The sequence below is a fragment of the Lonchura striata genome, chromosome 13 (genome assembly GCF_050655825.1).
Source record: "Lonchura striata isolate lonStrDom1 chromosome 13, ASM5065582v1, whole genome shotgun sequence".
In the NCBI taxonomy this organism is placed as follows: domain Eukaryota; kingdom Metazoa; phylum Chordata; class Aves; order Passeriformes; family Estrildidae; genus Lonchura; species Lonchura striata.
In genome coordinates, this window is record NC_140715.1 from 13,735,115 (window position 1) to 13,754,513 (window position 19,399).

General features: G+C 47.3%; 2 protein-coding genes across 5 annotated transcripts in view; one reads left to right on the forward strand and one right to left on the reverse strand.

Annotated features, from left to right (window-relative positions):
• The first annotated feature begins 1,790 nt into the window (after nucleotides 1-1,790).
• On the forward strand, nucleotides 1,791-9,442 carry LOC110482722 (leukotriene C4 synthase). The gene is made up of 5 exons (XM_021552181.3): nucleotides 1,791-2,145; nucleotides 6,012-6,111; nucleotides 7,881-7,951; nucleotides 8,576-8,657; nucleotides 8,927-9,442. Exons 1-5 carry the CDS (start codon nucleotides 1,929-1,931, stop codon nucleotides 9,072-9,074), a joined length of 618 nt encoding a protein of 205 aa, XP_021407856.3. The 5' UTR covers nucleotides 1,791-1,928; the 3' UTR covers nucleotides 9,075-9,442.
• A 322-nt stretch (nucleotides 9,443-9,764) lies between these two features.
• Nucleotides 9,765-19,399, reverse strand: part of MGAT4B (alpha-1,3-mannosyl-glycoprotein 4-beta-N-acetylglucosaminyltransferase B) — a 52,647-nt gene continuing 43,012 nt past the window's right edge. For all 4 annotated transcript variants that reach the window (XM_085591381.1, XM_021552178.4, XM_085591380.1 and 1 more), the window contains exons 6-15: nucleotides 18,611-18,724; nucleotides 18,101-18,176; nucleotides 17,615-17,729; nucleotides 16,748-16,878; nucleotides 13,792-13,899; nucleotides 12,689-12,882; nucleotides 12,228-12,306; nucleotides 11,691-11,778; nucleotides 10,791-10,903; nucleotides 9,765-10,715 (exon numbers count right to left, since the gene is read on the reverse strand). In XM_085591381.1, coding sequence (XP_085447507.1) covers nucleotides 10,692-10,715; nucleotides 10,791-10,903; nucleotides 11,691-11,778; nucleotides 12,228-12,306; nucleotides 12,689-12,882; nucleotides 13,792-13,899; nucleotides 16,748-16,878; nucleotides 17,615-17,729; nucleotides 18,101-18,176; nucleotides 18,611-18,724 — 1,042 coding nt within the window. In that variant the 3' untranslated portion in view covers nucleotides 9,765-10,691. The remainder of the gene's footprint in view (nucleotides 10,716-10,790; nucleotides 10,904-11,690; nucleotides 11,779-12,227; nucleotides 12,307-12,688; nucleotides 12,883-13,791; nucleotides 13,900-16,747; nucleotides 16,879-17,614; nucleotides 17,730-18,100; nucleotides 18,177-18,610; nucleotides 18,725-19,399) is intronic.

Below are 19,399 nucleotides of genomic sequence, written 5' to 3' on the forward strand. Positions count from 1 at the left end.
GTTCCAAAATGTGCCAGTTCCTGCAGAATAACAGCCTTTAGAGGTTCAAACTGATTTCCTTAAGACTTGTGTGATGCAGGCACATGGCACACAGGAATCCAGCTGAGATATGGGACATGTGCTGCAGGCAGGAGCTGATGTTTCTGAGCAAGGAACAAAGCAGCAGCGTTTGTGGAGGTCTTGGCTTAGAGCTGGTGAAGTCCCATAGCCACTGCCCAGCTGCACACACTGATGGGTCATTCTGCCAGCTCTGCAGTTGGTGTCATTGTGCAGTTGTGTTTGCAGCCCAGCCTCCAGGTTTCCTCACAGCATCGATTTACCAGAGTGTATTTTTCATATATTTTTCTGTTTGGGAGAGGTGGAGAACTTCAGTTCTGAAGTTAGTTCTGTAACTTCAGAAGTTTATAAAAGAATCAAATGTAACAATCAGTAGCAGTACCAGAATCAGCTACTTTTAGCCTATGGGGAGCCATGAAGTGATATTAATTTTTGCTTTATTGTCCCATTAAAAATGCTGCATTTTAGTTATTGATGAGTGTACCAGAAATTTCCCAAACCATCCCCCACTGAAATGACATCTGTGGTTTTCAAAAGATTTTAAGGAGTCAGTGGCAGCTTGTCACAAACCTTTGCTCAGAAACTAATTTGACTTTTATTTTCTTGATGACAGTGCTGTTCCTGAGAGTGATGGAAATATGTAATGGAAGTGTTTTCTCAAGCCTGCATTGTTTTTTGAAATATGTTGTATGGAGACCCCAGTTGCATTTCCCCTCTGACTTTTATATTGGACACCACAGATAAAATCTTTGGTCACCAGTAGGTTCAGTTTAAGGTTAACTTTTAGGTCTTAGTTCTATTTAGTCTGAGTCTGCTGTACCTTGGAGAGTCTGAAGTCACATCATATAAGTGTTTTTTAGAGAAAGGGAGTGGTTTTGCTATTCTACATGTGTGGTTATATATAAAAAGTGTAACATTGGATATTTGATTGATTAACTGAATTTTCAACTTGATCAGCTGCCATAATGGGGTTTTGAAGCAATGAAGAGCCAAACTAGAAAAAAAATCTTGCTGTGTCCTTGGGAGAAACTGTAGGTCTGCTACATGCACAAATTCTGTAGTGAGGGTTTGTCTGTGTGACTCAACAGAGAGAAATGTAATGGGTCAACCACCAACATTAAGGGAAAACCTTCCTGCTCTTTGATTTAAAAACTTTTAAAGTCAGAGTAGTCATCTATATAAAGTTGCTTAATAACATAAGGTAACTTTTTGAACTGATGCCAATTTTACATTTGTGGAGTGGGGAGAAAAATTATTCGGGGCAAAAACATTGCTGGTTTTCACATTTTACATTTTACAAATATGACTCTGATATCAGTTTAACATTCCTCAGGGCCTATGTTTCTACATACTCTGCTGCCTTCAGAAATGAGAACTTTTCTTTTGTATGTTAGCCAGGGAAAGGTTTGTATTGCTTAAAAACATAAGAGTGCTAGTAAAGAACTGTACTCCTCTTTGGTAAACTTAAAGAGTAGTAATTAGTAGGATAAAGTATCTGAATGTTCTGTTAAATCACAGAATCTGGTAACAGAATTAAGTTATTCCAGCTGGAGTGTATCAAATCTTTCATGTGGTCAACTCCACTACTTGAAATAAGAGCAGAGGGTCAAGTAACTAATTTGTAAATGCTTGTTAATAATTTTTACAACCTTGCACATAATTGAGATGCTTCAGAGCTCATTAAAACTAGCAACAAAAGAGCTGGAAAGAATTCCATCATCTATCCATTGCTGGCAACATATAATTCAATCGTGGTATAAAATTTGTAAATGTAATTAGAAGAATTTCACCGTTTGCTCATGTAAAATTCTTCCCTGCTCCATTGTTCAACAAAAGGCACTTGGCTGGAAGGGGTAGACATTTTCTGGTGGATGGCTGCTTTGGAAAACCAGGTGGTGTGGAGACAGTTAAGGTGTGGTGGAGGAAACACTTATGCTCAGAGGCAGCTCTTGGAAGTGGGTGGTGGTAGGAGAGTGTTGGAGCAGCTGTACCCAGCACATCAGGCTGGGGTTTGCTCCACAGTCAGCAGCATGAGAGATCAAATAGACCTGCTGGCCACAGTCACAGTTCTGGGGGTCCTGGAGCAAGGTAAATGTCCTTTGTACAATGCCAGTATTCAGCCAGTTATGTTAAACTTTGTGGGATGTGGTTCTTGTGTTTTTGTCTGAGTGTCTGTGGAGTGAAAGTCACTGTTTTTCTACATGGTAAAATTATACAAACTTTTGGCTGTTCAGGCAGAAGTGTCATGTCTGAGTGTGGTCATTATTTAAGAGGGACTAAAATGATCTTCAAAGCCAGAAAGTAAAACTTTTAGACTTAAAGCAATTTCAGTGTGATGTTATTAAAGTAAACTATTTTGTGAATGAATTTTAGCAGGTAATTTGTAACTTGTAGTGGCTGGAGGTAGCCAAAATAAAGGCAGGTTAGTAAATGTGCTGATGAGGAGGTCAGTGTACAGACTGACCTGGTGTGGATATAGGAAAGCCTTGTGCACGTGGGTGTATCTCTGTAGCCAATATCCTTGTATGTTCATATGGCACAGAGCATACAAAGTTCCTTCAAAGGAACTCAGTGACTTCTAATTTAAATAGATGCATTGTGTTTAGACCATTTAGAAGGAGCAGTGTTGTTGCCAACTGCTTATTTGTGGGTCCTTTGGGCAAAGTCTCTCCCTCTTGAGCTTCAGGACAGTCACTCCCCTGCCTGGGATGGGAACAGAGCGCCCATTTTATTAAAATCTTCACCATTCTATAAGGAAAGGTTTGTGGGGTTTGTTACTAATTAATTCACCATACTGCTATCACATCTCTGCTTGTTTGGGTGTGACTCTCTGAGCAGCATCATGTGCTTTTAGCCATCAGATGATAGATCTCTTAATACAAGCATTATTTTAAACAAAATATGCCACTTTAAAAATAGAGCTCAAGACTTCTGAATTTTCAGTAATTTACACTCAATTTACGGAGACCTACAACTACAAACAGAAGAAACTTGTACTATGAATTTTTTTGTTATTAAACTAAGTGGGTGGGAGTGGAGTGAGTGTTTAACATGCAAAGACAAGACATGAAGAAAACTTGAAATTGAGTTACAGAAATGCTGCTGAGCCCTCTTCCTTTAGGAAACCCTCAATAGCAAATCCCTAGATAGCAGTTTTGTCTCAAATATTTTTGTTTAATGAGAATTTCAAGTACTTTTTAAAGGTTGCAGCATTAAGCAGTTTATGTTGATGGCATACAAGCCAGATGTGAAGCCAGCAGATAAATAGCTGGCGTTAGCACCCTCCTATCTGTTCGATCAGATGAGGTATCCTGGTTTTATGATCTCTGTGTGGGAAGCCAAGGAGCAATTGCAAAATACTGTGTGTTTCCTTTCCATCTAGTCCCGTGAAATACGTGTGCCCATGTCACTGGGGTTCAGAGCTGTGCTTTCTCTGCGTGTTTTGAAAGGGCATTCTGTAGGTGAGTTACAGGTCTGGGATTCACTCTGAGCAGGGGAGCACACTGAAGCACGGACATGGGCTATCCCTACAGACACTCCTCCATCACATCCTGCTGCAGGAGATGTCATTTAATGGCTGACCTTGGTACAGCGTTGGTTGATTTTTATGTTTCCTTTTGAATTTTCTGAGAGCCTGCAGTTTCCATGTTCTTTCAAGTAACTTTTCTCAATTTAGTCATTCTTGGTTTAGTGAAACCCTAAGTTTAGCACTCTGTAGATGTGTGCCCCAGCCTTGTTGTGAACATTGTACCACAGAGCAAAATTATTCTACTCCATTTTTTTCCCCCACCCCTTTATTTTACTGCTTCAAGGGAAAGAAAACTTACGCAATGTCACTGTCAGGCCCCAGAGGGCTTGTTTGCCAGGTTCACTCAAATGTGGCAGATAGCAGCTATAATATGATTTGACAAGTTTGTGGACATAATCAAATAGAGAATGAAGAATATTTCCACTGAGGAGCAAAGTTCAGGGAGAGCTGAGCCCCTAAGCCACATGGGAATCCACACAGGTGATTAACCTCGAGACATGAATCACAAAAGGAAATGCTTTGAAAGGTTCTGCAGAATAGATTGAACTCTTTTTCTCTAAGAGTCCATGCTGAGAAGGCTCATGCAGTGTGGGGTTTTTTAACACCTCATTCCGGGAAGTGCTTTTGGGGACTGGTTCTTCACCCTTACACCAGGTTTGGGAAACAGCCAGCTGTCCTCTAAAAGGCTCCTGCTTTTTTTGGGTGGTTGTTTTCTATGTTACCCATTCCTAAGTGTCAGGGACTTCTCTGAATATTAGGCCCTGTGTAGGAGCAAGATGCGAAGTGTAGAGCTGATGGAGAGGTTTGATGTGAAATAACTCTTACCTCACCCATCAGTCACAAGAATCCTACCTCTGGAAAGGTGCAGATGGCACAAAGCAGGATGAACAGCATTGCCCAGTGCCGCTGGGCTTATGCCACAAACCAGATCTGCTCATGATGCTGTAACTTCAGGTCAGTCCATTTCTGGAGAGGAGACTGGGATGAAACCCTGAGAGCACCAGGGGGGAGGCAGCTGCTGAAGTCCAGTTGTGTGACACACCTCTCTGGATTCACAGAGGGAATGCTGTGTCCTCTCCTGCTGGACTTCTGCAGAAGGGTGACACACTCACCCATGATCAACCTGCTACAAATGAATCAAAGAGGGGGGAACATTCTTGTGTCCCCCCACTCTGCTCTGTCAGCACACCTCATTTAGACCTGGGTCACTGTGGAAGATCCTAGAACATGCTTAATTGTTCTTATATGTGTTCTGAAAGGAATGACTGTTTATGTTGGTAAAACCTTACACAAGTCACGTAGCATCAGATTATTTACATTTCTAATTCTCTTCTACATATGTTCTAATGCTTTTCTGCAGGCACATGTCTTGTCTTTAATCTTGGAACATCTGTCCCTACTTCCCCTTCTCTATCCTGCTGTTCTGCTTTTATCTTTGTTAGAATAGGACAGTCCCCAAGGCAGGCATTGCACCCTGGCTCCTTGTCTCTCTGTGCAAAGCCCTGGAAATGTTGCTATGTGAGCACTTTGCTCACTCAAGTGTCTCAGTGACACCACCACAGCCACCAAAGTCATTGTTTTTATAATTTAGTTTTCTCCTATATGAAAATAGGAGTTTTCAATAAAGGCAGCGGTGCACCTAAATAAAACAGAGCATCAGCAATTGCCTGTGGGAGTAGGAGCTGTAAATAAATAGTGAAATATTCCAAATCTTCATGTTAGCAAGTTTTCATTGTTTTGAAGTGACTTTCCATGTCTTTTACACAAAGGACTGATGTAGCAGACACTGAATCAGTGTCTTGGCTCAAATGTGGCACAGGCTGATAGCAGGCATGGGCAGCACCTCTGTTCCTTGAACTGCTGGAGCCCTGGGGCTGTTCTGCAGGAGTGAAGAGCAAGAAATTATCACCCTCTTCCCCATTTCCTTTTATTGCCATGATTAAGAGCATCTCCAATTGACTTAATGATATCCTAGTGCTTGACAGTTTGATATCCTAGTGCTGTGACATGGGCCATGGACCCACTAGGAATAGCAGAAAGTGCTGCACATCATTCCCATCAGACTGGCTGAGGGTGCACGTGTACTCTAAACACAAAGTGCAAGATTCAGAAGTAATTGTGTGACTCAGTGTGGACTTGGTAAGGTTTTATTGTGTGTTTGAGTAGCACTGAGGGCTTTGCTGGGTGTGAGATGATGCAAAGTGTCATCCAGCACTGGCACTCAGCTGGGATAACCAAACCTGAATTTAAGGCATGAAAGTGAAATAAACGGCACATTTATTGCAGGTTGTGTGTGACAGCCCTGGACTATGGACCTAGATCATACCAGCTCTTTCAGCCTAACCACTTGCTTGATTCCAAGCCAGATGACACTTGGCTAAATAAACATTGCTGGTCTGTTACCATTCCTGTGTTCTGTTTTCAGCCTATTTTGCAATGCAGGTGATCTATGCCCGTCGGAAGTACAAGATTTCCCCTCCTGGAACAACAGGTCACCCTGAATTTGAGCGGACCTTCAGAGCTCAGTAAGATTTTGACTTTTTGTGGTGACTTTGTCTAGATAAGATTTAAGTCAGCTGTTGGGACAGACTGGTCTCCCTCCATCACCTTTCCACTTACTGCTATTGTTTTTTTTTTTTGTTTTTTTTTCTTCAGTGCTTTGTGTGCAAAGGTCTGCATTTTGATTTGAAGCACTTTGGTTGGGGTGTTTCTGTCCATCCATGATAATTCTCCTTCTGGCATTGTGAGGCAGCCAAATTACAAATTAGTGGCCGTATGGAGGAGGTGCAGAGCTTTCACAATTAGAATCATTAAATTTAATATTACCATTGGCTCCAAATGGTGAGAGCAGCCAAAGCTTTATTAATAACCTGATATTTTCTTGTAATGTTTTGCTGTTGAATTGAATAAAAGGGCCTTGCTTGCAGAACCAGCCACAAGGGCATTTTAATTTTTTCCCTTTCAGAAGCCATTGTATTGTGAGAATCAGCACTCGTGGGCCCCTGCTGAGGGCTGTTTCTTTTTGCTCTGTTCCTATGGAGAGAGCAATGCTGGAGCTAAACTGGAAACGTTCACAGATCCCTTCAGCTTCCAGAAAGCACCAGATTCCATCTTTCATCTTAGTCGTTCTGTTTTGTGAGCGATTGAAAGGAATTGGCTGGAGCTGGTGTGAAGGGTAATTCCAGCCCGGCACTAAATCCCGAACAAAGCAGCTGCGTTCCCTTGCCAGCGCACAGGAAACGTTTGTGGAGTGACAAAAACAGCAGCTCCAGCCTTCTGTGGGGCCAGGAAGGCCAGCCTGCCTGGAGACATCAGCCTCTGCGAGCTGGGGAGCTGCTGATGTGGCTTTAATTAAATACTTCACTATTAATTGTGTCTTGACCAAGTCATGCCGTGGGCTGTGGCAGGGAAGGTGACCTCAGGGTACTTGGACTTAAGAAGGACCTGCTTCTTTGTGGGTTTTTCTTCTCCTTTCCCTCTGGAAGTGTACAAATGGATAATCTGATATATTGAAAACAAAAATGGGAAAAAGTAGTATTGATGCATTACTCACTTGAAACCTGGCAGCCTCCCCTCACTGAGGCTCAAACTGCATTTACAGAATAAGGTTCTTCAGACTTTTTCCAGCTCCCAGTCTGGCTCCATTCTCCAAAGGTTTGTATATTTTTGGCCAACATTGAAATTAAATTGCCTAGGGAATGGTAAAATGTGGGAGAAGCAAAACCAATGTCTTTAATAGCACAGCTCCTACTCTTGCAGAAAATCTGTAATTTTGTCACTAAAGCAAAAAGGAGGAAAACCTGGCTGTAAATCTGATCACCTCCTGCTGAATTTTATCTGAGAAGGCTCCTTCATGGTGTGTGACTTGTGTGACTCCCAAATTTGGGCTGTGCTCACCCAAGGGGAAGAGAAAGCTCCCTAAATACTGACAAGAAGGCTCTCCCCCAGCAGCCAGTGGTGCAGCAGCTGTCTGGGATGGTGCTGTGTGTGGGATGGAGCCTGTAGAGGGTCCAGCAGAGACAAATCTCCATCTCAGCCACAGCTTGTCACTCCAGGGCCATGTGAATGCAGGAGAGGTGAATGCTGTATGTTGTTTGGCTGCTTTTTTTCTCTACAATACAAATTGGATGTTCTTGATCACAGAAAAGGCCCCTTTCCCTCAGCACAGCAATGGTTCTCATCAGCTGTTTTAACTTGGTCCGACGTGAGTTTCCAATTCCCTTTTCCAGCCCTGGTTATCCAGGCTCTGATGTACAAAGAGGCAGTTTTAACTCTCATCTCTGGTTCTCACCAGGGCAAACTGCTCAGAGTACTTCCCAATCTTCATTTCCCTCCTCTGGGTTGCTGGAATCTTCTTCCATCAAGGTAAGAGGGATGTGGGGGGGAACTCCAACAGAAACCATGTGAACAAGCCAAAAAAACCCAGCCCCAGTGTAAATACCAGTGTAACTCAGGCATTCTCTCTTTGCCTGTGAGGCTCTTGTTCATGGAAAGCAAATTTCCCCTTTAGCTGGATTGAGAAGTGCCTCAACTCCAGCTGGGAGCAGCTGAGCCCATTGCTGCCTGGAGGAGGCACTGGCAGCCCCTGCTCCTTTGCTGGAGCCTGGCTGTTCCCTCGTGCTGCTCCTCTTGGACAAGGTCAGGCTGTCCCAGGGTACCAGGGTGGCAGAACAAGAAACCATAACCCAAACATTTACTCATCCATTGTCTATCCCTACCAAGTCAGCTCAGGGAATTTGGTTGCTGCCACCACTTCTTTGTGAGGAGAAACCATATAAGGGAGCATTGCCAACCCAAGTCCCAGAGCAACTCTGTGGGGCAGAGAAGTTCATCCCTCACAAAAAGGGAAGGAAGGGAATTTAAGCTCACACAGTATTTAAAGCCCAATCACTCTGTGTTTGGTTTTCTGCTGGGGGGACTGTGCTGGAATGCAGCTCCAGCAGTGTCAGGGATCCTGAGCCCCAGCAGAACTCAGCTCCTGTCCCCCAGGTGTGACTGCAGCCTGTGGGCTCCTGTACCTCTACACCCGCCTCAGGTACTTCCAGGGCTACACCGTGGCAGCGCAGGGACGGTAAGGACCCGACTGGGACCGTGGGCACCCAAACCAGCCCAGGAGCCTGGAGCAGCACGGGGCCCCTGGGACAGGTTTCCTCCCTCTGGGTGGGACTGCAGGCAGATTTTCACCACCTCCTCCTCCTCCTCCCCTGCTGCCCCATGTGTTCATGGCTGTGCCACCTCTTCCCTGACCGTCCCAAAGGGGGGTGGGGACTCTCAGCCCTGCCAGGGTGCCTTGTGCCCCAGCTGGGCTGGCAGTGCCTGATGGTGTTTTCTCCCACCCAGGTTGGGACCACTGTATGCCAGTGCCTGGCTGCTCTGGGTGCTGGTGGGGCTGGCACTGGCTGGGCTCCTGGCACACTTCCTGAGGCCCAGCTCCTCCACATGGATGGCAGCACTGGTGTGGCCTCTCCAGCTCTGTGGTGCCTGGTGAGAGGGGCCACAGCTCTCCCAAAACCGTGTTGCTCCTGGCACAGGGGAGCCAGTCATGTAGCATCATCAGAGAGAGAATATTTCCCTGCCTCTGCATTCCCTGCTGAAGGGAGATGGATGCTGGCACTCCTCTGGTCTTCAGAGATAATTTCCCTCCTAGAAAGCAAATGCTTTCCAGCCCCTGCCCCTGCTGAGGAGCTTCACTGCTGGGCTTTGTAGCACTGTCCGCTCCAAAATGCCTCTGGCTCTGCCTCATGGAGCACAGATTGACCCACATGCTGTCATCTCTCCTCCTTACTGCTGTAATGATCTATGTTGAAGAATCATACCATGGATATAAAAAAAATAAATTCTTTTTCTGACTAGAAATCACCTGTGATTGTCAAAGGCACTCAGAGACTGGTGTGAGAACATCTGAGTTGGGGACTGGGTTTCATAGGAAAAGCTGCTGTGATTAACTGAAAAGGATGGGTAAGCTTGCCTAAAACCACATCCAAACACTGGGAGAAAAGCCTGACCCTAGCTCAAGTACTGAAGTCTGTTTGGCATTGATTAAATGACCTTTACTTTACCCCAGCTTCATTTATCACCAACTTTGCACTCCCTGGATTCCACCCTCCATTGTGAACTTGGGGTTCCCAGGTGCCTAAAGCAGCCCTGCTGCAAGTGACTCTCACTACTGCACCAAAGGTTTAAATTTAGCTTTTATTACAGTGCACATTGTTTTATATATTTATATAGAGAGATGTACTTGAAAAATCAAATGTATCCAATAATAAAAAATACAGAACATTAAAGTAGTATAATGCATTCCAGTGTATAGCTGAAAGGACATTGGGATTTACACTAATCCCTACTATTTTTGAACTGGGCTACCTCTGCTTTTATTTTTTCCGTCCCCAAAAAACACCCACATCAATCAATAACTGAATTAGTTATTTAAAAGACAGTTTCTGCACTCAAATCTCAAGGCATGAAGACACTGGAGACTTCACCGTGAGTTAAGGGGCTGTGTTCAATGCTGGCAGGCACAGTGTGGCGTATTTTATTTTTTTGTTTTCCCTGCCATAATCATAGCTCCAACCCCTTTGGATTCGTTCCTCCTCTGCTGAAGGAGGGTCAGTCTTTGCCCTCACTTAATCCTCAGCTGTGGCCAGGACTGCTGCCTGGGAGAGGGCAGGGCAGAGCTGGGGCCCTGCCGCCTCCATCCCAGGGCGCCGGTGGGGTCAGCTGGCAGGACTCGGTGTGACCTCCTCCGTCCCCACACCCAGCCAGAGACTGTCCTGTCCGGGGCTGAAGCTGCTTTTTGTCCCCACGCTGGCTAAAGCTCATCCCGACCCCAAACTGTCCCATGTCCGTGTGTCCCGAGCGGCAGCAGCACCCGAGGGAGCGGAGCAGAGCCACCCCTCTGCACAGGGGCTTGGGTTCTGCTTTCTGCTCCTCTTCTGGAGAAGCCGATGCCCGTGCTGGCCCGCAGCCCCGCTGGGGAAGGCGCAGCAGCAGCTTTGTGCCGCCCTGCGCTGTCCTGCTCCGGGCAAGGCGCCGCGGGAGGAGGGAGCGGGAGGGAGGGAGCAGGACCAGGGATCCACGAGGGTGTCCCTTCTGCCTCATGCCTGTTTCACTCTGCTTTCTTGATAAAAATCTGAAAGAAGAGAGGGATGGGATCAGAGCGATGAGCAGGGTAAGGGTTGGGAGGTGCTGAGGGAGCTCGGCTTACCTCGCTCAGGATGATCCACACCGGGGAGTCGGTCTGGATGGACAGCCTGATGGCCTCCAGTGGCCCAAAAGATGGGTCCACCTCACCCTCTGCGACGCCCTTGGAGAACGAGCCTGGTGGGGAGAGCATGTGGCTGGGACAGGGATGGTCCTCTGGCACTGCCCCTCCACTTCCACTCTCCCCAGGGCACCACCAACAGCCCCAGCAGCCCCTGCCCGCAGCTCCCCAGCACAAAACAGGCTAAAAACCAGCAGCATGGATGGCAATACAGTGCACAATGCCACACTCTGGAGAACACAAAACAAAACAAAATGTACTTGGAGTCTTTGGTGACATATCACTGCTGTATGAAAGGGGACAGAGTGGTCTTACAATGCTTTTTGGTTGTGAATTTTTTTTTTGAAAATGCAACTGGGAAAAACCAGCCAGCACACAGAGGAATGAGAAAATGGCAAAATGCTGCATGTGTCAGGAAATCTTTCTTTTATTTGTCTGCTTAAAAATCCCGACATCTTAGCAGGGACACCAGGGCTGTATCACACACTGGCAGCTCTCTGGAGGCTGCAATTGCTCATTCTTGTCCAAGGGCAGGACAAGCACTTAAACAAGCTCAGGTGGCAAGAGATGAAGTCTGATCTGCAACTGGTGTGATACAGAGATGGCAAAACTGCCCGTGGTGGAGGTTTTTAACCTCAGGGTAAGCAAACGAATAATCAGCATCGTTTGGTCCCGGCTCTGAGCAGAGACAGTGACAAATACTATTCAACCTGGTTCCTGGCAAGCAGAAATTACTCTTTGCCATGCAAACAGCTCTAAGGTTCTTGAATGACATGCAGGTAGGGACAGGGCTGTGTTATCAAAGCCAGCAGCAGGCACTTTACCACCCCACACCCCCCATACCTATCTGGATGTAGCCATCCGCTGTCCTGTGGTACTTGACGACTGTGCCTCTTCCCTCCTGCAAGGCTTCCTTATCTGACTGTAGACTCTGCAGAAGGAGAGTTTTGTGCAAGACCAGAGGCAAGGGTCACCCAAAAGCCCCAGGGAAAAGCAGCAACCCCAGAACTGCCCTTGCCAGCAAACCCTGGCATCTCGTCCCATACCTGGCACCCTGAGACACATGCCCAAAACAAGAGGACAGGTGCAGTCCTCATGCTGCTGTTTCCACTGCACCATTCTGGCTTCATCCCCTCCTCTGCAGCCATCCCACCCACTGGAGCATCCCCAGGCAGGGATGGCTCACGCAGCCGAGCTCAGCAAAGCACCCTGCTCCCGAGGTGGCATCACACCAGGCATGACCCTCTGGCTCCCTGCCAGCACCTGTAAGAGGCACTCAAGTCTTGTACAGATTTTCCTGATGGCTTTAAGCAGTTCCCTACTCTCAAGCCTCTTTTGCTTCCCACTCCACCCTCACCTCAGATCTCAATCAACACTTACGTCAAACGGCAGAACCTCCACGGTCGTGTTGAAGAGTTTGTCTTCTGGGTGCTCGATGTTCCCGCTGCGGAAGAAGAACCTGTGACAGAAACCAAACCCACAGAAAGGCACACTGAGCGAGGGGGCACAGGATGGCTTTCACCCCATCTGAATCATCCGACAGCTCAACCTAACAGGCACCTTCCCAAAGAGCCCGCAGCACGATTTGGCAGGAGACTTTCTGTGCCAGATTAGCTAAACTATGGACTGCTCACAAGTGCAGCAAAGAACTCTGGCAAAGGTGGCCCCACTGAGAAAGGGTCAAATTATCCTTCCCCTGGAAGAGCACTGCTCTCTCCTCCTGGGCAGCCAAGCAGGAGATGGGCAAGAAGTTTGATTTAAATTGCCAGAAGAGCAAAAGTCAAGTGTCTCCACATGCTCTGCGCTGTCCCCACACCCCCGCTGACCCCTCAAGCACTGGCCTTTCAATACGGAGTGGTTTGAAGAATCTGAATCGGATGAAGTCTCCGGCAGTGGGAGTGAAGGCCCAGAAGAAGTCCTCCCGCAGGTAAGCCTTCTCCAAGGTGAAGTGCTGGTAGGTTTTCAGGCTGGTGCTCACCTCAGCAGGAGGGTTGACGTGCTCTTTCCGCAGTGCATGTTTTCCAAAGTCCTTGTCCTTGGCGGGCACAAAGCAAAAGGGCAGAGAAGAGCCATGAGCTGCTCTGGCTCATGAGAAACCAAGGCCCCAGCTACAAGGCACTGCAAATTAAAATTTTGTGATTTGAAAGGCACAGAAGGATGAGAGATGGAAGTAATTTGGGCAAGGCACCAGGCAGAGGAATGTGTGACTGGACCCCAGGACACTGCTTCAGGAGAGGCAGCTCAGAGAAGTACCCCTGCTCTGCACTCTGATCCAGCACACCAAGGAGCCTATCATTGTCCAAATGTCCCTGAATACCTGTCCATGCCCCAGGAGCTCTGGAAACAGTCTTTGCACTTGAGGAGAAAGCAGCTGGAAGGCTGACAATAGCATAAAATGACTGGATTACATGGCCTGACAGCACTGCACTGGGATACAAACTGGATTATACCATCCATTTCCCCGGGGATCACACAGACAGCACAGCCCAGGGATGTCTGTCCATGGTTCTGCACTTGAAGTTGTGGAAAACTGCATTTTGTTAATGTTTAAACACACATCAACAATTCTAGCTCTTATACAATGAGTAATAATATGTCCATCACCAAATCCAAGGACCATGAAGTGGAGGAGGAGGGAAGTCAGACCAAACCAGGAATCATCTCTCACAAGATTTTTTAGTAGATTCTTCAAAGTCACTTGTCTGGACCATGGCCTGGCACTCAGGATGGGTGGCTAAGACTGGTATCAAGGCTTATAATCTTGCAGTGATTCTTGGTGCATGTCACTGCCATTCTGAGGAGCAGGAGCTATCTGATCTCACTGTAATTCAGCGTAAAACACAACCACTTCACAGAAACCCAGCTGCCACCAGCTGCTGTCCCCACCCAAAAGCAGCCAGTTCCCAGGTGCCTGCAGGCCAGGCCACCTGTAGCTGATACCCACCTTCAGCTTCTGTATCTTCCCAGCCAAGGAGGAGTGGGTTCCCACGTGCTGGAAGAGCGAGGGCTTGAAGCGGATCCTCAGGTTTGCCTTCTGCCTGTCACAGTGTTTCTGAAATGAGACAGCCCCACAGTGCCCCAGGCTCAAACCTCTGCAGGCCACTGTGGCCAAAGAGCGATGGACAGGGGCACAGGGAGTGACAGACAAGTCCTCCATCTCTGTGCCCTTCTGTGGTACTTGGGCTCTAATCTGGCAAGAGGGCTTTAACCACACTTTGGAGAAACCAGACTGTGACTCTCAGCCACTTACCCCCCAGGCTCTGCTGGACAGGGTCCAGGTTTAAGTGCCAAATTTCTCCTTGCCAAGCATAGCTAAGAACACTGAGCAAATCCCTCTGTGCTGTCAGGGAGGAATAGCCAGAGAATTGAGTTTCCTTTGCCTCTTGGCTTGTTGGGAAAGCCTTTTTCCTACAACTCGGAGCTTGGGATCCCTGATGTCTGAAGGTAGAATAATCCTGGGATGACTCAGAGCCAGGTGAACAGGTACCAAGCGTGGGCTCTCTCTGGATGAGCAGCTCCCAGTTTGCTGGCAGGAGTTGTGAGCAGATGTACAGCACGTGCCATCGTCAGAGCTGCTGGGCTGTTTCACGCCTATCCACCACATAAATAAACTTGGAGACACAACTGGGATCCTGGCAGTGATTTACCACGGAGTGGAGGGAGAGAGACGATGGAGAGGGACTAAAGGACAAAAGGGAAAATCACTGAGAGCGTGGGGAGATGAGAATTCACATTTTAAAATAGCTCATTTCTCTCAGTTTGGGGGAGCAGGACAAAAATACAGGTTAAAAGCTGTATGAAGAGGGTATTTGTTATCCAACTTCGGCTTTTTCCAAGAAAAGAAATGCATGCACATCCCTAATGCCATCTGCTCCTGCAGCCTCCCACCCAGCAGAAATCCCACGGTGGCTGCCTGGAACAGACAGGATGCCACACCAAGCCCCCACCATGGGCCAGGAGCTGGGAAATTCCAGGCATGACCCCTGCGAGCTGCAAAAAAGATAATCCCCTAATCCAGCTCACGTTACATTAGAAAATTAAAACTAGCCACGCTAATGGGACAGACCCTGCTCACTGCCAGCAACTCTGGATGCAACACCATCATGGCTATCTCACTCTGGATGGGGAGAGGATAAGGGGAATGGAAGCAGCTACAGCATCTCCTGGTTTATCTTTCTCCCCTTTTCCTGCACTGCTGAAGAAACGTTTCCTGAAAGCAGCCTTGTCACAGGCAAGCCAGGAGGGGGAATAGCTCAGTTGGTGGTAAGAAGGTCATCCTTTCACATAGGTCTACCCCAGGTAAATCTAAAATTAGTTAAAAAAGAAAGAGCAGAATATGCCCAGAGCAGGCAAAGCACTTACCAAAAGCTCAGGTCAAACAAACTTTCAATCAAAAAGACAAATCCTCCCCGCTACCAATTTGATTTTGCACAGTGGGATTTACAAGAGAAAGTCATGTTTGAAAGGGCGCTGTGCAGAGTTAATCATGCAAACAGTGGGGGAAAGAAGCCAGAAATCCACATAGAAAGTAGGTTAATTTTTAAAAAGGCAACATGCTTAAGAGGTTTGCGATTTCCCCTGAGAAAACCTTGGTTCTATCAGGTAGGAAAAGATGAGCAGAGATGAGTTAAGGAGAAGATGATCCAGCCCAGCAGGATCTGCATTTAATCAGAGCTCAAGCTTAGGATTTTGAAGGTGGGGGCACAGACAGCAGCATCATCCCCAGCTCCATCCCAGCATCCCACCCATCCGGCTTTACCCACAGCTGTGCAGACTGTGGGGCTGCCAGACAGTCCTGGGGACTGCTCTGTCACAGCTGAGCACATGAACTGAACTGCCAGGAGGGCTCAGTGGGCATCATCTGACACTGGTCCTGCTGCACAAGGGGTACTCCCTTGGCTCCCTTGGAGCCAATGCCATGTCCTCTGCCAGGGAACAGGCCAAATCAAACCCCATCCTCGCCCCGATTCTGCAGAGCTCTGAGGATGGTCCATCCCCCCAGCACATAAATACAACACCAACTCCCAGAGTGTCCACTTGGTCTGGCATTTTTCACCACAACATGGTTGTCACTATGAAGTCTGTTCTAAGCCACTGGCTCTGAGCACTGCACAGCGACTCTGTGGCTTGTTCTCCACCGGGGAGGAGGGCAAGCAAGAGTTTGAGTAAATACAGTATGTTCAGAGAGAAGACAGGAGAGTATCTGGTGCTGAGCTCATCTTACATCTGCTGCCACAGACACTCCTCCTCTGCCCTTCCCACTCGCTTCAGCCCCTTGCTGCTGGAGTTCAAACTCAACCTCCACAGGGCATGGGAGCTTATGGCTCTGCAAAAGCAGTGGCAGCATAAGAGCAGAGCCCATTTCACCTCTCTACACCCTCCTAAAAACCCTGACAAGAGCTTTGTGTGATCTGACTTCATTCTGGCAGACTGTGCAAGGAGGGTTTGCTCTGGGTTGTCTAGGGTGAGCTCTCTGGGCAGCCTCCATGTGTGCTCCAGGCGGGTGCAGCACATGGATCCAGCATCAAAGGGTTATTCTGGGGCTAGTCAGTGAGTGGGAAACGGCTTCAGGGAGAGAAGCACACCAGAATGCAAAACAACACAGAAGAACGGGGAATGACTCCTGTCCTCGAGGACTGCAGGAGGAATACCCTGTTAGTGCTTAGATGCAGAAATAATGCTGCTCCTGGCAGCTGCAGACTACAGAAGCCTGAACCCCCGGGTCTCCACTTACACAATCCACAAGGATACCCTGCAGCAGGCTCCACAGGGGGGGCACAGCTCAGTGCAAAGTCAGTTAGCACCAGAGCTCACAGGAAAGATCCTCTGGAGGCACAGCCAAGCGTACATTTGCCCACACACAACAGAACATTTCCCTTCAACAGAGGTTGTTTACGTACTGCATCTTTCTCAGGGTTGCAGACTTTCACCCAGAGGATGTGATCCAGCAGCCAGTCAATGGGTTTGTCTTTATAAAACATCAGGATGAACTCCACAATCAAGCTCAGATCCAGAGACTTGAACATTTTTCCTAGAGTACAAAGAGAGAGAGATGAGCCATGGTATGAAATGGTGTAGAATCAGAGCTGGGAAAGAAAAAATGGGCTGTGGAGGTTAGATGTGTCTATCTGTGTAAAGGAAACAACACGTGGCCCCTGTTTATGTACCAGCAGTGCTGACATTGCTAATACAGTTCCGGATTTAGTATTTGTTGCAGAATTAGAAAGCATTAGAGTCCCACAGGTCATAACAGTATCAAAAGGTCTAAAACTCTCCCATTCAGTAAAGAGAAACAAGATGAAAAATGCAGCCAGCTGCAGGACAGACCATTTCCTGCCCTGAAAACTACAAGTTTTAAGCCAATCAAACCAGTATCCAAAATAACAGATCAAGCTGCTACTGCAACCATGTACTGCTGTTCCCAAAATAGTTCTGGGCTGATGCAAACTTCCTTTTGCACACTCTTAGGCAAATCCAGATCCCATCCAGCCTAAAAGCTACTGGCCATATCTAACCTGTTTGGCTGTTGGCTGGGCACTCACCAGGTTTATTTTTACTTAAAGTGAGCATCAGCAGTACCAGCTGTGAGGATCTTTCTCCCCTGTGCAAACACAAGGGTCACTGCAAAAATAGGAGGGGATCAAGTCCAAGTATTTTACCATCTTGTGGGGACAATTTCTTGGGCCAAGAATGTAGTGCTGGCAAGAGCCAGCAGGCTCTTGTGCCTTGTGCCTGATAGGACTGGGGTGAGTGGGGGAGAATGTTACCAATGAATCCCAGCTGAGAGAATTCTAGGATCATCCACTCCTCAGAGGGCTGCTGCAAGGCAAAGTTCTTCATAGTGCTGAGATAGTTTGGTTTGGCCACAATATCATCCTCCAGCTGTAAGACAAAAGGAGACAGTGCCAGTGTCCCATCCAGGTCCCAGCAACAGTCTCTTTATGCAAGGCAATCTCACCATAGACCAGAGGAAAGCTCTGGCACAGACCCAGTTTATTCTGGAAGGTGCTCCAAGCACTTTTTTTCACTCAGTCTAACAGGTAAGAAAAATGAGGACTTCTGCCTTCCCTAAGTGGAAGGTTTCCAAGTCTTAAAGTATTTTAGAAACCCAGCTTTTGAACCTATGTGGTTAAAACCTGCTCCCACGCTGCTGCATCATAGAATTGGATATGCTCTTTGCTCTCTCTCAGTGGGTACAAACAGTGAACTCACAGGTACTTCCATCTTCCCTCCAGCACCAGCACCAAACCCACCTGCACATAATAAATGCCTTTGGACTGGGCGTACATCATCAAAAAACAGTAGTCCAGGTTCTGCTTTGTCCTCCACCTGCAAGAGACAAAGACAATGGGACTGTTGGTCTCTGCTGGGATAGTGGCTGCTCCAGGGAGCCTGCCCAGGCTGGGCTGGAGATGGGAAGGCACAGCCCTGGGAGGCAGAGGGGATGGCATATGGCCTCTCCCTTTGGTCCCTGGTCAGCTAAGAGTTACTGGAAATCTCAGGGACTTCCAAAATGAAGATCATTTGGGTTAAAATGAACTCCTTGCTTCATGATGGAAACATCACAGCACGAGACAAGCCTGGCAAAGCTGGTGCCAGTTCATCCCCCTGTCACCAAAGCATGCCCTTCCAGCTCTTTGATAATTCAAGTTTAAACTCCTTGCCTGGCTCTGCAAAAGAGCTTTCCCTGCTGGAGTCAGTGAGGAACTTGCTATAGCTCTTAAATTCAGGGCTTGATTGTTGATAAGGTTACTCATTCTTACCTGACTCTCTCCTTGGGGTCTCCAAAGGATTCCCGCAGGTGGGAGAAATCAGGATAGAAATGTGGAGATGGGGAAATTACCTCCAGGAGACCTGAGTGTATTTCCTTCGGGAATCTGAGGAAGAAAAGCAGCAGTAAACAAATACCTTTATATCTGACACATTTCATAGACCAAACCACTAGGTAAACACAGAGCCACAGAACCAAACAAAAACCACAGCCTCTAAGGTACAACTTCCCTGGTATCTAGTGCACTTCCAGGCCTCATCAAAAGACAGCAGCAGGACTTGACATGGACTTTTTAAGTTATCTTCTCCCTCCCACAGTCCCTAATAGCCCCATGTACATATGGGGCCACCAGCGTCCTCCTCCCTCCTGCACACACACACTGGTCAAATTTAAAGACCAGCCCTGAGCACCGTGTACTCTTTACAGGATTAAATGACCTGCAGACTGGTTCAGCAAAGAAAGGACTTGGCACTACAGGCATTTAGAGATTTTCCAAATGCATCAGTAATTAAAATTAATTTTGCCGAGGTTGTGCTATACATTTCTGCTAAGTTCCTTAAAACACTGCTGTGCTGTAGTTCAGAGAGCCAGCAGGAAGTCTACCTAGCTCTCTTATGCTGATAGAATCAGCATCTACTTTTCTTATAATGTGCCTAAGAAACCTTTAGAGTTGAACTCCAACAGAAAAGAATGCCACCCATCTGAAAAGCAGGCACCTACACATCAGCCTTGCAAGCGATACCCTGGGACTGCTCTAACTGTGAGAGATAAGCAGGAAAAC

Coding starts and splice junctions, on each gene's coding strand:
- LOC110482722 (XM_021552181.3), top strand. CDS start 1,929: ATGGCTGCTTTGGAAAACCAGGTGGTGTGGAGACAGTTAAGGTGTGGT. Junction 6,112..7,880: donor GAGCGGACCTTCAGAGCTCA/GTAAGATTTTGA, acceptor GGTTCTCACCAG/GGCAAACTGCTCAGAGTACT. Junction 8,658..8,926: donor ACCGTGGCAGCGCAGGGACG/GTAAGGACCCGA, acceptor TCTCCCACCCAG/GTTGGGACCACTGTATGCCA.